The sequence below is a fragment of the Lissotriton vulgaris genome, chromosome 9 (assembly GCF_964263255.1).
Source record: "Lissotriton vulgaris chromosome 9, aLisVul1.2, whole genome shotgun sequence".
NCBI lineage: Eukaryota > Metazoa > Chordata > Amphibia > Caudata > Salamandridae > Lissotriton > Lissotriton vulgaris.
Window position 1 is genome coordinate 568477158 of NC_141697.1, and position 16637 is coordinate 568493794.

A 16637-nucleotide genomic window follows, 5' to 3' on the forward strand; every position below is an offset into this window, starting at 1 on the left:
AGTAACCGCGCAATAAAGATTTTATGTGACATGTTCTCAATTTATATTGTTACCTGATATCAACTTAAACATTATCCGTTTCACGTTTTCGAATCTCCAGTATAACACTTATAACTGCCCCATTTCATGTATTATTCTTTAGGTATTGTTGGTTAAATGTATTGTGCGGGTCTGGCGTATTTTTTAAAGTGTTCAATTTTGTGGGAAATAATTCTGTACGTGAAGAGGTGGCGCTGGAGTAGCAATGCAGTCAGCGTCGAGGAAACGGGGTCTACAGCAGTAGAGATGAATGCGTACGATAACGAAACCCGAATCTAAGGAAGTAGGTTACCTTGAACTGACAGTAGTACATAGTACGAGAGCAGCTGCACATGCGTTCTACAAAGCATGACTCCGTGGCGGAAATGACGTACGCAACCCGGAAGCGTTACTGACCAGATTGTAGTCGTACCGTGAGCGGAATAGGATGGCGGATCCGGCGCGATGGAACCACGTGTGGGTAGGAACCGAGACCGGCATCTTAAAGGGTAAGAGGAGTAGTAGTTAGTTACATCATTACCGATGTATGTTGTGACTGCGGCCAATCCCGTGCTCGGAATGCACACAGAAGGTGTTTGCACAGTTCAACTATTGTAATTGCATTTGTATAGAGCTTACACCAACTGACCTGGGTTTGAAGCATGTTTTTAGGTGAACTCTGTTTTAGTTGTTAGTCAGTTATTTAATTAACGCCATCACACTTGGTCGATAGCTGTCCTGCAAATTGGTTATAATATTGAACTTTGTTTCATTGGTCACTAGAACTTTGGTAAGTGCGATTGGGTGAAGGTTACAGATAAACTATGCGTAGTGACGTGGTGTAGCTGCGGCAACATGGGCAAGTTGTAGAATGTTTAGTGTGGAGGCGGTAAGAAACTGATGATTCATTGCATTTGTGTGCTGGATGATGCTTGGAAGTGGATTCAAGTTAGAGGGAGAATGCATGCAGCCTTCCTTCACAGGACCTGTCTGACTATTCAATGCCCGTCAACTACTACTTTTTGGTGACATGTTGTTAAAGACCCCACGTTGACTTGTAGCAGGACCTGTTCCTGACCGAGGAGGAGGGCTGCATATGGATGGAGTGAGATCCTGCCTGTGAGCATGGATGAGTGGTGTAGGATCGCCCACTCCCCGATCCACCTGCTAGTGGTGTCAGATCTGGCTGCTGGGTAGGATGCACCCAGTGAGGAAGGAGGGCATGGCAAGATCATATCAGTTTAACAGAGTAAATACTGTGCTTCAGTGTCCAAAGGGCAGGGAGCAAGTGTTAAGGACTAGGAGCAAAGGGTGTGATGTTTTCCTGTTAGCACAGTGTCTTCATCAGCAGCAGCCTCTGTAGAGGCAACTGTAGCGGGAAAAGAAGCCATCATCCGTTTTGACAAGCAGAATGGAAGCAGACGAAAGGTGCTACTGGTCCGTATATTTCAATGAATTTACGTTTACAGCGGAATGATGAGGCAGTGGAGTAAGCGTCCAAGATTAGGTAGCTCAGCTCTGGTGGAATAGCATTTGATTATACATGTGGTTAGTATACTTGTGAGTCACACCCAATGCATTGCCAGAGACAACTCTTTTTATTGGAATGGTTGGTGCACTGAAGGTACTGGCCATGTCAGTGTGTTCATTGATTGATTCTTGTCAATGGTGTGATCTTGGGCAAGAATGTGTCGTGTCCTGCGTCTGCCCCGGATCCCAGAGACCACACAAGGACACAGGTAGGGATCTGCGCTTCGTTTATTGTTATTCTTCGGCTCGTAGGCACGTCCTCGCTCTTCCCTGGTCTCCCAATACTTCCCCGTCCCCCTTCCCTGATCGCAAGTGGTGCCCGTGGCTGGCCCCTCCCTTCATTCTTGTGCAGTGTCCTAGTACCCTCTGCACCGTGGTACGACATCTTCCCCCTTTTGTGGAAAAGAAAAGAAAAAGAATAGAGAGAGAAAAGAAAAACACCGACGGAACAGAAGAAAAGACTGTCATCGTTGTCCTGCTACACTCTGATCGTCCTTGTTTTCTTTGCTGCTGGTGATTGTTGCTTGCTTTCCCTCGTCACTATAGTTCCTCGATAAGTCTCTTTGCCTTTCTGCTCGCTCTCTTTGGGCAAGGCATTTCGGTTTCCTCTTTCTGTATCTCTTCAACCTTGTCTTGTCGCTCACTGCTGTGTGGTGTCCCTTCCATGATGTCCATCGCTTCCTCTTTGACAGATGTTGCTCTTAGGCGCTGTCTTCTTCTTCCTCATCTGATTTCCCTAGTCCCTTGAAATGTGAGCTGTTTCTGGTGATCCGGTAGGGGCCTTCTGCAGCAGTTATCATTGGCCCCTCCCTGTTATTATTGTTATCAGTTAACTTGAGAAAGGACTGTCCGACTTACTTGCTTGCCATTGACGCACCAACACTGAATCTCCTTGCTTCAGCTTGGATGGTGTGGCATGTCGCTGTGCGTCTGCATACTGTTTCATTTTCCCTTTTGCTTCTTTATCTCTTTCAGCGATGCTGCTGTGTTTGGGTGGCGCTTTTGCCTCCAGCTGGAGCAATCTTGTCCTGCTTGTTCTTCTCAACATCAGTTCTGCTCGGCATCGTCCTGTGGAACTGTGTGGGGTGTTTCGGTAGGCTCTCAGTATTTGGCACAGTGCCCATCCCACTGTAATCTGCGCAAGTTCTGCACATTCAACTGCTTTCTTGATGTTTCCCATGAATCTTTCCACCATGCCGTTTGTTTGTGGCCACAGAGGAGTTATTTTCCTGTGATGTATGCCCAGGTACGCAATGAATCTGCGAAACTCCTCCCCTGAGAATGGTGGCCCATTGTCAGTCTCCATTCTTTGTGGGGAGCCCCACGCTTCAAATATGTCATAAAATATCGGCAAGGTAGCTTTGGCTGACAACACTTGTCGGACTGTGGGGAACCTGGAGTATTCATCAATCACTACTAGCAAGTAGTTGCCAGTTTCCAGTGGACCATAGAAATCAGCTGCCAATGTCGTCCACACTGCCCAGTGGAGGTGGGACATATGTAGTTGTTCTGGCTTTGCTGCCCTTTCTGTTATTTGGCATGGGTGACAGCTCATTATTGGGTTTTCCACCAGACGATCCAGACCCGGGAACCATACTTTTTTCCCGTAGCATCCTTTTTGCTGCCACTATGCCCTTGTGGGGCTCATGTGCTAGATTCACCGGCTGCCGCAGTAGAGTTTTTGTTGTTATTATCTATGTTCCTCGAAGTAGAACTCCTCTTTCTGTTTCCAACAGTTCTTCTTATATGTGTTTCAATGCTAGCATTTTCTCCCATATTACTCCTTCGCCCATGGGGCTGCTGTTGTTTAGGTCTCCCCCTTTGTTTTTTTGACTGTTTGTAGTGTTGCGCCTCCTGTTGTCTCTTGCTCCAGTTCTTCAAGTGTTATTGAAGCAGGGGTGTTTTGTCGTAACGTAAAGTTTAGGTACTCTTCCGGAATGTACGTGTTCTCTGGTGCCCGTGGTAAGGGTTGCCGTGACATGTAGTCAGTGGGGTTGTGTTCCTTTCCAGGTTTATGAACAATCTTAAAATCATAGTCCATAAGGCGTATTCCCCACCTCTCAAAGCATGGCGGAATTTTTGGGTTGGGGTTCCTGTATATTGTTACTAGTGCCTGGTGGTCCGTCAAATGGTTGCCCATACTACTTCTAAGCTTTTTTTTTCTCTGGTTGTGAGTATGCTGTTCTATGTTCAATAGGCTCTTACTTGCATACACAACAATATACCTGGGCAAGTCTTCCTGGTGTGTGTTGTGCTAGAATGGCTTCTAACTCCAACGGGCTGGTGTCAATAGTGAGCTCGGTGCATAGCGAAGGGTTGAAGTAGGCGAGGTGGTCGACTGCTTGTCTGATTGCTTCAAATGCCCTGTCCCATTTGACAGTCCAGAGAAATTTCTGACCCTGCATTGTTAGTTCCCGGAATGGGGAGCTTACTGTGGCAAAGTCCTTGATATATTGAGCCCAGCCCAAACGCTTTCATTTTTCAATGCATACTTAGCAGCGCAAGCACGTTTATCAACTTCTGTTACCAATCGAAGAATCATAGTGCAGCATGTTCTGAAGGTACAACAGCGAGAACCATACTTTGCAGAATGTGTATGTGATGATCATGGTGATGTGTTGAATCATGGTTGTCAGTCTTGCACTACAGCAGCACGTAGGTATGAGCAGTGTGAGCCGGCGCTGACAGCGTGTGGAGCATTTTTAATTGAGAGTCTGGCGCTAGTGCGGTTGACTGAAAAACCGTCCAGCGTAACTATCTTTTACTCTGTGTAGCGCCTCGGTGCTATTCTATTTTTAAAATACATCTAATGGGGGGTGAATTTGTGTGCTGATGTAAACACTTTGGTCTGCACTTGGTACCCACCTGATTCGGTCCCCGGTCCGTCACGGCGATTTTGTGCCGATTGAACGGAGAGACGCGACTCCTCCCCCTTGCTGCCTACATAGGCGCCTGTTACTTCTGCCGCGCTGGTGTGAGCAGTGTGAGCCGGCGCTGACAGCGGGTGGAGCATTTTTCATTGAGAGTCTGGCGCTAGTGCGGTTGTCTGAAAAACCGTCCAGCGTAACTATCTTTTACTCTGTGTAGCGCATCAGTGCTATTCTATTTTTAAAATACATCTAATGGGGGGTGAATTTGTGTGCTGATGTAAACCCTTTGGTCTGCACTTGGTACCCACCTGATTCGGTTCCCGGTCCGTCATAGAGATTTTGTGCCGATTGAATGGAGGGACGCGACTCCTCCCCCTTGCTGCGTCACTTCCTCGACTTCCTACATCAGGTGATGGTGACTCGCCCGCACAGCGGGCGTGCCGAAGGCGCGCCAAAGGCAAGCCCGTCTGCGGCCGGCCGGGGACTGGGGCCACAACTCCTGGACGAAATGGGTCAGTAATACGGTGGAGCGCGCTACAACTTCGTGCACTCTGTCCCACATTCTCTAAAGCCTGTCTCCATAACCTGAAAGCGGAAGAAGCTAACAGCTGCAAAGAGTGTCAGTATAACTGGCACACTAGAGCTACGCATAAGGCTGAGGACACTAGGCTCATATGTGGGCTACTTAATACCAGATCTATGCGGAAGCATAATCTGGATATATACGATCTGCTCACAGATATGAAACTCGACCTCTTGTTCCTCACTGAGACTTGGCTTGACTCCAACTCAGAGCCGGATGTAGTTGCTTCTCTCCCGGCCGGCTATACTATGGTAAGACTGGACAGAGCCGTGGGTAGAGGTGGTGGGATAGCAATAATATCTAAGCTGCCACTATGTTGTCAACTTGAACCACTCGCCATCGCTGACAGTGAGACGGGAGCCTTTTCCATTAAGGTCAACGCTGGTAATACGGTGAAGGGCTTCTTGGTCTACCGCTCTCCAGGTCCATTTACCCGCTTTACTACCAGCCTAACTGAAGGTATTACGGAAACAGCCCTGCGTAGGGATAAGTTTCTGCTATTAGGCGACCTAAACATCCATTTGGATGACCCACTGGACAAAGGAGTCACTGACTTTTGTCAGGAACTACAATCCCTCCAATTACATATCAGATCCAAGGCCCCTACCCATCAAAAGGGCCACTTGTTGGACCCTATCTTTTTCAACTGGGATGACATTGAAGTTAAGGCCCCCGTCCTAATTCCCTTTTCCGACCACTTCTTAGTGCCTTTTGTAATAAATGTCACTGCTAGCAATATCCAAAAGCGAACTAATTTGAAAACTCGAGCCGTAAATGGACTGCTTTTTCCAAAGCCAAGTTCGATACTGCGCTGATTAAAGGTGGCAGACCGGGAGGTGAGGATGCTGATACTACATCAGATAGACTGGAAGGTCGCATCAATAATGCTTTAGATGACATAGCCCCTCTTTGTCATAAAAATCCCTGCAGTAGACCCCAGAAATCCGCTCCCTGGTTCAGCGATGAGCTTCGCCAAGCTAAAGCGGAATGTAAACAACCCGAAAGACAGTGGAGGGTGGCCTATCTTGATCAAGCAAAACAGAAGTATAAAGATAAACGGAGAGACTATCATAGCTTGATCAGGCGTGCCAAAACAACCTATTTTTCAGGCAGGATAGGGGAAGCTAAAAATTCTACCAAGGAGCTATTTAAAATTTATAAAGAAATCTCTATCTATTGCTCGTCTGTTGACCCGTCCAGTGTCCCAGAGGAATCATGTAACCGCATCGCTGCTTTTTTTTTCTGAAAAGGTGGCTACCATCTACTCCACTTTTTCAGGAGGTAAGAGAAGGGGATCAGAGTTCAGAGAGAGTAAAGTAGAGGATGTGGGTGTCAATAGGCTGGAGAACTTTCTCACCCCATCCCCTGACGGTCTCCATCAAGTCAGGATCTCCTCGTGATCCGGCATCACCAAAACTTCTTGCCGGGAGTATCGAGATCCTTGAGCCTTATATTAGGGATGTTTTGGACCGATCGTTTAGATCCAATACAGTACCTAAAAGCTGGAAGCAGGCTGTAGTACTCCCGCTTCAAAAAAAGCCTAATCTAAGCTGGGACAGGCTGGATAATCTTCGTCCTATCTCACTCCTTCCCTACCTGGCCAAAGTGGCAGAAAAAGTGGCTAATCTTCAGCTAATGGCATATGTGGAGAAAGCCAATCTGCTCCATCCAACTCAGTTTGGCTTTCGCTCATGCCACTCCACGGAGTCTGCGCTGCTTATGGCCACTGAGACCATCAGGCAAGGGGTAGATGAGGGACAGACGATGGCCCTCATTCTACTTGACCTAAGTGCAGCTTTCGACACTGTAGCACATTTTACCTTGCTACAGTGTCTGAACAAGGCTGGAGTCACAGGGTCAGCGCTGAGGTGGATCCAATCTTTTCTGACTGATAGGGGCTTTCAGGTTAGACAGGGAGAACACTACTCTTGTATGTTCAATCTTGATCAAGGGGTTCCTCAGGGCTCTGCCCTGAGCCCTACCCTGTTCAACCTATATGCTTCCCCCGTAGCCAATATTGTGGAAAGCCATGGCATCCAACTAGTGTCATATGCCGATGACACACAGCTGGTCATCTCGCTGTCACGGACACCTGATGTTGCGGCATCCAGCTTCAGTGCTTGCATGCAGGAGCTTGCATCCTGGATGTCTAACAACTGCCTGAAGCTGAATGGGACCAAAACTGAAGTGCTCGCGGTGGGAGGTGGTCCAGATGTGTGGTCCTCGGCATGCCTGGGCTCCACTCCAGGGCCCTGTCGGCAGGCCAAAAACCTTGGGGTGATGTTTGACTCAGACCTATCGTTTACTCCCCAGATTGATCATGTGGTTGGGATGTGCTTCGGTATACTCGAAAGTCTGTGGAAGATCCTGGACCTACTCCCCGTTGTTGCCAGGCAGACTCTGGTACATGCCCTGGTCACATCGTGACTCGACTACTCCAACCTCCTCTATCTGGGAACCACAGTTAGAAGCCTTTATCGTCTCCAGGTACTACAGAACGCCACAGCCCGGCTGGTACTGAGGCTTCCGAGGAGAACGACCTGTAAAGCTGCCCTGAAGGCCCTCCACTGGCTTCCTGTCAGAGAAAGGATCACCTTTAAAGCGCTATGCATGTGTCACCGCATCATCGGGGGCAGGGCGCCCGATTCCCTGCATAGCCTTATCACTCCTTATAGACTTGAGTGGATGCTCAGATCCTCTGGCACCGGACTGGTAGCTGTCCCCAAAATTCACAAAGCTCGTATGGAGGGCAGATCTTTTAGGCTCCTTGCAGCCAAGAGCTGGAATATGCTTCTGATGGAGCTGCGTCTCGAACCTTCTGAGGCCAAGTTCCGCAGAGCTCTCAAAACTCACCTGTTCCGGTCAGTACTGATGTAACCTCCCTGTTCTGCCCATCTCTTACTCTCACCTAGCGCGGGGACACGCCGGGGCGCGTAACCAAGCGCTTTACAAACCTCCATAATAATAATAATAATAATAGCTGGCATAGTTTGAGAATTGTATGGCACATCTAATCCTGTTTTGAAGTAATTCCTGCCATGTTGTATGCTGTCACCTACAGATGAGTTCTGACAAGTTGAGGCTGCGAAAGTGGCTGTTGCTTTCGTGTCCTCCAGCCTTTTCATTGTTGCATCACTTGCTCCTTCATCACTTAGGCAATCTTGTAGTTTTGCACTTTTTGGCACTTGTACCACTGACCTACTTCGGACCTGCTAACCTGCGGAGGACTCGCTCTCCTGCTGCTTTGCAGTCAATTGCGGTTTGTCATTTGTTTGGCTGGCCGCCAGCATTTGGAAATTAGGAAATCTGCAGCTTTTGGAATGTCATATATGTAGTTCAAATCAACTAGGTCTGTCAAAAAGAGGAGTTCATGTTTGGATTTTAATCTGTTGGTTTAGACCATCTGGCATTGTTGTGGCTGGACTGTATGGATTTAATGGTGTGGATATGGATCCTGTTGTTGTTCTGCCCTGCCGTTCTGAAAGTCGAACTTGGACACCTGCAAGTGAAGTTGGCAACAGTGCAGCTTGGGGTTCCAACATGGGAAATGGAATTGAACCTGTGCTATGCTTTATTGGGAGAGCTAATCTAGTATTATGGAAATTGTGTTGGCTTTAGCACAGTTTTGTGTTCCTTTATATCTCTCTGCCTAGTGTTCTTGTGGCTGAACCATCGTGGTTTCTTTAGTTAACCTCTTCCTAGTCATTACATTCTTTATCTTGGAGTCCGTTACATATCAGGCCTTTGCTAATTAGTTTTCTGTGACCCATGGTCAACAAATTTAGGTTACTCCACAAGTCATCCTGACATATCGCACATTGATGTTCATTTTGATAGGAACATTTGTTTTTAATGGCTACTTCCTGTCTTTTCATGAGCACTGTAATTCATATTGTTGGGAGTACATGTCCTGAAGTGTTACTGTGCTTCCATTGCTTCCAAATCAGGTGGGCCGGTGTTGTGAATCAGAAGCAGGGGGCATAGGGCCCTACCTCTTCTACTCTGTGAGCCCCAGGTCTTTATTCTCTTCTCTCAAATTTCCAATTATGAATGTGTCTTCTTTTCATGGAAATACCCCTGTGATATATGGTAATCGAATATCATGTTTTGACCAAAGATCCAATGCAGATTTTCCAGACTTTTTCAGATAACAATCTGCTTAATTCTTCTAGGTTAATGACACAAAATCTAAAATAAAGCGAAGAGACAACTATTCTAGATAACTTTTGTGGCCCTTGTGGATGTAATCCTCCCATAACTATGACCCTAACGACTGTCGGCGGTACAGAGTACGCACAGACACTGGGGGCTTGGGTAACTCCAAATGAAGTCTGAAACGAGGAACCAAAAGTTGGGATGATATTGAAACATCTAGTGAATACCAATGTCCCAACCTCGTCTTAGTTTTGGCAATGATGAACTTAATCTATCCCAGCAAAAAAAAGTTCCAGCTGAAGAAATTCCGGAATGGTCATCATTTGGTCTTAACTCCAGGTCTATGCTGCCTTCACTGAATTATGGGCTATCTGAGATGCACGAGGACATGTATCCATAACATATTTTCCCCATTCTTTAACCTGAAGTTTTTGATCCTCCCATTTTGGTCTTGATGGTGACGATTCAAAACATACTGGCCTCTGATAAAACTTAAGACGAAGCAACTCGCTTGCAAACTCACAATCTTGAAATGTTAACATCCATAGTTCTCTCAGTTCTAACAAAGTGGCCTCTGCACACAAATTTTGGGCAAACGTTTGTCTGCGCATGAAGCGTCTTCCCCAGTTTTATTGAGCAAGCTTCAGAGTACTCCGTACAAGATCCAGTGTGGGATTCAGTGGTTGAAGATGTTTGCACATCTTTCCCTGATGTTATGTACGCTGCACAATCGCCAAATCTCTTTAGTCAAGAATAAGACAAAGAAGGGAAAAGTGTCAGGTAATTCAAAAATCATACAACAGAATTGAGGCTAGTTAAACTGCCTCTAAGCAGATTAAAAGAGAAGAACAGCCTATGGGTGAGCTACTTGCTTTGTCAGTGTAGTGAGTGGGGGTGGTGAATGGGAAGGCGGGTGGGTGTCGAGTAAGAAAGTGGCTGTATATACTTGACCAAAGTAAGGTACGGTGTGCACAGAGTCCACAGTCCCCAGAGGTGTGGCAGAGGCTAAAGTTAGATATAACCTTACTCTCTAAAGTGGTAGCTTGGTAGAGCAGTAAGGCAGTATCAGAGGACAGTGTAAAGCATTTGTTGTACACACTCAGTCAGCAAATGGTCTCACACACTCAAGAACTGAACTCTAGGCTAATTGTTTTATATATAAAAATATATAGTTACTTTATTTTAGAACCACAGTAGGTATCATAAATACTTTCTCCGAATGAGATGTTGCAATTGAATACTTTCAAAGAGCAATAGACTTTAGAATGCTATCATTACAGTTGTTGCAATATGCAACACAAGTTAAACACAAAATAACAATGAGCTAAATGGGAAGTTTTCAGTAAATGGAAAAAAATCACTTTACAAATGTTTTTCTTACTCTGGGCCAAATCCTGTATTCAAGCACTGGTGTATTTCCTGTAAACAGTGGAAAGAAATTATTTTTGTTACACAGGCGATTTTTAAGAAATATTTGTAAGTTTTGAAAATTGACACGGAAAAATTCTCGCAAAAACCAGTCAATGTATTCCTATGGAGGAAAACAGTGAATCACAGTTATAATTACTTTTGAGGGTCAGTGCTGGGCACAAAGATCCAGCACTAGGATCTCTCCTGATCACTGGTGAGTAATTTCGTTTTTGATGTTTGAATGATTTTTAAGGAATATTTCAAAGTTGCAAAACTCAACACTTAGAAGAAATTCTGAGTGAAATCTAGCCAGTGTTACCCTATAGAGAAAATCAAGTTATCGGTCTTTGGGTAAGTACTCGGCTGGCAGAGTTAAGGTTCTGGGGGTAGACTCGGGGTCTCCCAGGTTCAGGTAAGTACTGTTGTTGCACCCTCAGCAGCACTGGGGCAGCCGGGAGCAAGAGTGAGTAGGCCCAATGTTATCCTATGGAGGATATTGGCCTTTGGTTGGTGGCTGCCAGCAGGCAGGCCACGCGGCTGTGGGAGCTGAGCTGTTGGTCATTTACAAAGGGCAAGTAGGGAAGTAGGATAGTATAGATGCTGCACTCCCAGTGGCACTCGGGCAGCTGGGTACAGGGTGCTTTTGGGCCGTCGGGTGCCCAATGTATTATAATGAGAAAGCTTGATTTTGGATTAAAGGCTGCAGACTCTGGGACGGAGATTCTTCAGGTGCGGCCAACACTGGCACACCCGTTTTCCCCCCCTGTCTTCCCGCCAGAGTGGGGGGTCAGAACCGGTGAGAGCCAGTTGCTGAGTACAGCTATGGCCTGGAGAAGCTCACAAAGGCGGCATGCCTTTGAAGCTCCCCCTGCCCATCTTGGTGGAGGATACCTAGCACCTCGTCCCAGGATGTGCATTGTTGCAGGCCCAAGCGAGTAGAGGGCTCTCTACCCAGGGGTCCAGTAACATGTCTGCTGGGTGGCAGCCTAGGCAGCCTCTCAGTCTGGACACAGGTTGTTGGTTAGTTTCAGGGGGCAACTCTAAGTTGCCCTCTGGCGTGCACTTTACATTAAATCCCACACTGGCATCAGTGTGGGTTTAATGAGCTGAGAATTTTGATACCAAACTTCTCAGTCTTCGGTGTAGCCATTATGGTGCTGGGGAGTTCATGTTGACGACCTCCCAGCACCATATACTCTTAATGGCAGCACTGCACTTACAGTGCCCAGGAATGGACCTGGGTAGTGTAGGGGCACAGGGCTCATGTCCTTGTACCCACACCACTGGCATAGGGCACCCAGCTAGAGGTGTGACTGAAGTATGCCAGGGCAGTGCGTTGTGGGCATGGCACACAGGGATGTGTGCCATGTCGACTCTGTGGTTTGTTCTGCACCAAGACACTCAGCCTGCAAAGGCAGTGTGTGTGTGTGTGTGTGTGTCAGGGTACAGGGCCCCTAAGGGTGGCACAATAAGTGTTGCAGCCCTTATGGGCCTTCTCTGGTCACTATGCCCTGGGTACCATGTACCAGGGGCTGACCTGGGGCCATAGATGCCAATTGGGATGGTTTTTGGGGAAAGAATACAGGCCCTAGGAACCTGATTGGCAGGGACCCAGGGCACACCAAGGAAAAGTGCACCAGTTATCAGGCAAAAAGTGTGTGTGGGGGGGAGGGGGTGGGGAGAGGGGAGTTTACTGCAACAGAAACCCACATCCCTACAGGTGGTAAATGAGGAGGCGGGTAAACTGGTGGAGAGCAGACCGGTAAAAAAAGCACTATCACGCGGCCAGTGCTGGGCAAGTCATATCACTTTTTCAGGTCGGGCCTAGGCAGCACATGCGCTGCTCTGCTAGGCATGCTGTATCTGGAAAGGGGCTTCAATTACTGCCCATATTTTCCATTGACTCCAGCTTCCGCTCTTCATAAATGCCTGCTTTTGTTTGATCATTAACAGACCTCATAAAATTTACTCGCCCAGTAAAAGTTTATCAGGTCAAGCTATTTTTAGCACCTACTAGTCCCATCTGGTGAGTAAGCTTGGTCTGGAAAGGAACAGGTGTTCTGTTCATTCAGAAAGTGAACGAGCAATAAAGATGCCATTAAATCTTGCTTTTTTCTTGACACATTTGCTGTCTGTTTAAGGAAAGAGATCAAATGTCAGCTTTTCTTTTAACTAATTGCTTCCTGGAAAATGAGTTTTATTTTTCGCTCTCCTAAAACCTGGCTGTTTCAGAACTAGATGTCCAAGCAGGTCCACTATTGTCCTCAGCGCCAAGACACCGCTGGGTATACGTGCGCTTTATAAATTAATTATAGTAACATTAGCATTACTATAGTTAGATGTTTTTGTCAAGGGAGCTGTCTGAAGATGTCAGTTATTTTTCTCTAACTCTTAACATTTATATAAATAGCCTGTAAATTAAAATTACAAATATTGAAAAATATATTGGGAATTACAAAAGCACATTTTTTTGTAATTAATGAGTGTGATGCAAACAAAGAGTTAAATCGGAGCCAAACAAACCAGAACACTTCACTTAGTAATATGTGAATGACACACATTTGCAGAAACTCTATTTCCAAACATCTTTTGTACACTGTATAGTTTTATCAGTAAAGTCCCATGTCAGTGGGAAAGTTTGTGGCCACTTCAATGTAAAATCTACTGATTACAAATGTGTGCTACCACTTCATGCTTTAGCTAAGTATTTATTAAAGGTGATAGTTTTTAAATGTGATTTGAGAAACATTCCTGCCCCTGCCCTGATGACAATGCTGTTAATGAACTAAGAGGGGTCATGTGTATCTTATATGTGACTAGATTTGTATTATATAAATCAAACAAAAGTGTTTTTTGTACAGTACCCATGCTGAACTGGCACATTTGAAGGCACTCACATATGTGATGTTGAAGAAAATGGCGGCTTAATTAATTAAAATATTTGCCCACAATCGCATAATTTGAAACCAGTTTATGGGTCAAGAGCATTGCAAGTAGGTCAAGTAGATTATTTAAGTCATTAGACCCGCAGGTCTAGTAACATTTTTATGATTTTTCGTGGCCTGGTTATGCTTAATTAGACTGCCCCTGTGACATTAGCGTACACTTTTCTTTTTAGGTCGAGGCTACCGTCCCACAGCGAAGCGGGGGGGGCGGAGCCGAAGATTTAATGATTTCAACAGTGTGGGACTTCATACCGCCTCTCTCTTCCATTGGCTAGCTTCGTAAATGGAGGCTAGCCATTGGAAGAGAGGTGTGTCAATTACTATTTTCCCCGCCTTGATGCGATCCGTGGGCGTTTCTGCCTCTTTTTTAAGTCCTGCCCCTCTTTCATCGTCATTCGTAGGTGGGCGTTTATTTTTTTTATTTTTTTTGCCGGCGCTTTTCATTTGCCATTTCCCCCGACCGCTGCTGGAGGAAGGTTGTGCTGCCCGCCCACCCGCCCCCCCCCCCCCCCTCGTTGTGCTCCTCGAGCCCCAGATGCTGCTGACGTCGCCCAGCTGCCTAGAACGCCCCGCAGTACCTGGGCACCCATCTTCACCCGCAGAGCCCCCACCGCTGGAAAAGACAGGCTGCGCACACCCAGAGGCTGCTGACATCGCCTCTCCCAGCCTACTCCTCTTTTCAGCCCCCCACCACTGGACATCGAAGCCGGGACTTCCGGTCTCCCCCTGGTTCTTATTTTAGGCAGATTCCGGTGAAATGCCCGTATTGGTCTGTGCCTCTGACACTGCCTCTGCAGCGCCCGGGTCACAAACTTGTTGCCAGTTTGTTTCCAGCGAGTAAAAAAAAAAAGTATACCTTAAGGGTCAAACCTTGTTGTTTATGACTCCGCCCCTCGTGTCTTCACCCATTTTTGTTGGTTCTCGGGGTACTGTTTCCCTTTCCAGCACTCCATAGTAGAAAAACATACATGAAATCCCGCATACCCATGTGCACACAGAAAGATACCCGGTTATACAGCCGGACAAACACACGGGTACTGACTGAGGTGAGCATGCACGAACGGGCGTCGAGTAAAACAAAACTAGCAATGTGCTTTTTTTCAGACCTCCCCCGTCGACTTGTTGTGATTGGGGTGTGTGTGTACGTGGTGAGTATGTGCGTATTTCTATTGTTTATTTTGTTCTTTATTCCAGGTCAGGATGTATTCGTTGTTTTTTTTTCCTATGTAACTTACCACTTTCTTATTCTCAAAAACATGTTTTATTTACAGAAGGGTGGACTAAAGAAAGAACGTTGTGTTTGAAAAAATCATATTATCAGAAAGAATAACGCGTGTTGCATGAGAGATTTACAGTCAGACTGAGCTCAACACATAGACAAAGCCCAGTGCGCTGGTAACGGGGTTTGGGAGTTTCAGGTTTTCTGTGTTAAAGTTTCTTAACCTTGTTATTCTGAGTTTAGAATTAACAGAAGAGATGCACGCGCCTAGAAGCAGCCCTTACTGGGATCCCACATGCATGCCTGTAAATCAACAGCTGCATATCTGTTACACTGCTGTGGGACCCAGACGATTGGACAATCCATGCCCAGTCCTTGTGCGCCCAGGCCCGCGTGCACCAAAACACCCATCACCACCTTTGTGCGTGTAACGGGGTTGGGTTGGGAGGCCTTGAAAACTGCTTCCGAGCCCATTTCCACCTCCCCTCCCACAGTGCGCCCAGGACACTTACCACCACCGTTGTGCGTCCAGGACACCTACCACCTTTCACCACCGGTGTGCGCCCAGGACACCTACCACAACCGTACCCTCTACCCTTGAATAAGATGCTTTAAATTAGCGGAAACATTCATGCTGAGCAGCTTAATCGTTGGATGTTATTCTAAACCAGAATACCCATCACGGAAAGATGAAAGGCTGAGTCCGCCCAGCGCATAACCTAGGGGGAGCACTGCAGCCGGTAGTTTCGTGCAGCCGGTGCACCACCCATCTCCACAACAAATACGCTCGCGGGGATGTCGGGAGTTATCCTCCGTCCCAAACTCAGGGCAGCATATCTGACATCCAAAACCAAACACCCTGCTTACAGTGTATTTAAGTGCGTCAAGGCGCTACATAAGGCCCTTGGACGCACACAGAGCCCCTTCTCACCTGTAATGCATGGCACCAAGTGGCCTCTGGTCGGCCGGGGGCGGTGCTTGAGCCGACCGAGGGCCCGGTCAGCTGTCCCCCAGCCAGCCGGTCTTCCAGCACTGAGCGGAGCGCAGCCTCCTCCCAGGGTTACCACAGGGGCCGTGTGACGGGTAGGGAAGGATGCTGTGTGGTGCTTGGAACGGGCGTGAGAGGTCGGCGTGGTACTGCATAGGAGTTTAACGGTGTGCGGCGTACTTAGCAGTACCATTAACGCTATAAAACAAAAAAATATATAGCGCTTCACACGACACGTCTAGGTTTCTAAGCGCTCTAAATAAAACGCGTTGCTTTACTAATTGAATGGAACTCGTACGAGTGAGCAGGTATGCAGGAGGCATGGGGTTGTAGGGTGCGCCGGAGTTAATGAGGTGTAGTGGTGTCAAATTGGTGGGGTCGGTGTAGGACTCACTGACTGGTGTAGAGATACTGTAGGGGAGTGGAGAGGGGCTAAGTGTTAATGGGTGTTGGACGAGTGTGTCATGTTCATGCGAATGGTATGAGTGGACGTGACTGGGTAAATTTGTGGGTATACGTGTTGGGTTGTGCTCTAAGTGTGTGGCATGTGTATGTGTTTGTGTAATGTACTTATTGGACATTTGATGTGGGTGTGTGGTGCCGAAGATGACTCAGTGGAGCCTATAGGTGTGATGTGGGTGGATGATATACATCAAAGTGTAGATGTGGTTATAGATGGTGTGTGTGTGTGTGTGTATTTAACTTGAGTGTTTGAGTGCGTGCAATGGGTGGGGGAATCTTGTAGGGTTTGAGAATGTAAACGGTAGGTTCTTGGGGTGAAACCTATGAGTCTCACACCAAGGGTGGTCATAATAGTGGGAGGGTGATGTTAGATTTTAGAGAGAGGCTGAAGGGAGACATGTATATATCAAGCTGTGGGACGAGTTTTGAATGCTAATGTAGAGTTTAGGATTTTTTT

The 16637-nt window shown here is 46.9% G+C and overlaps 1 protein-coding gene across 1 annotated transcript in view; it reads left to right on the forward strand.

Moving 5' to 3' along the window:
- Positions 1-395: 395 nt before the first annotated feature.
- The window catches only part of WDR74 (WD repeat domain 74), a 74763-nt gene continuing 58521 nt past the window's right edge, over positions 396-16637 (forward strand). The window contains exon 1 of the mRNA XM_086938115.1: positions 396-527. Within this exon, the coding sequence (XP_086794241.1) occupies positions 467-527 (61 nt within the window). The 5' untranslated portion in view covers positions 396-466. The remainder of the gene's footprint in view (positions 528-16637) is intronic.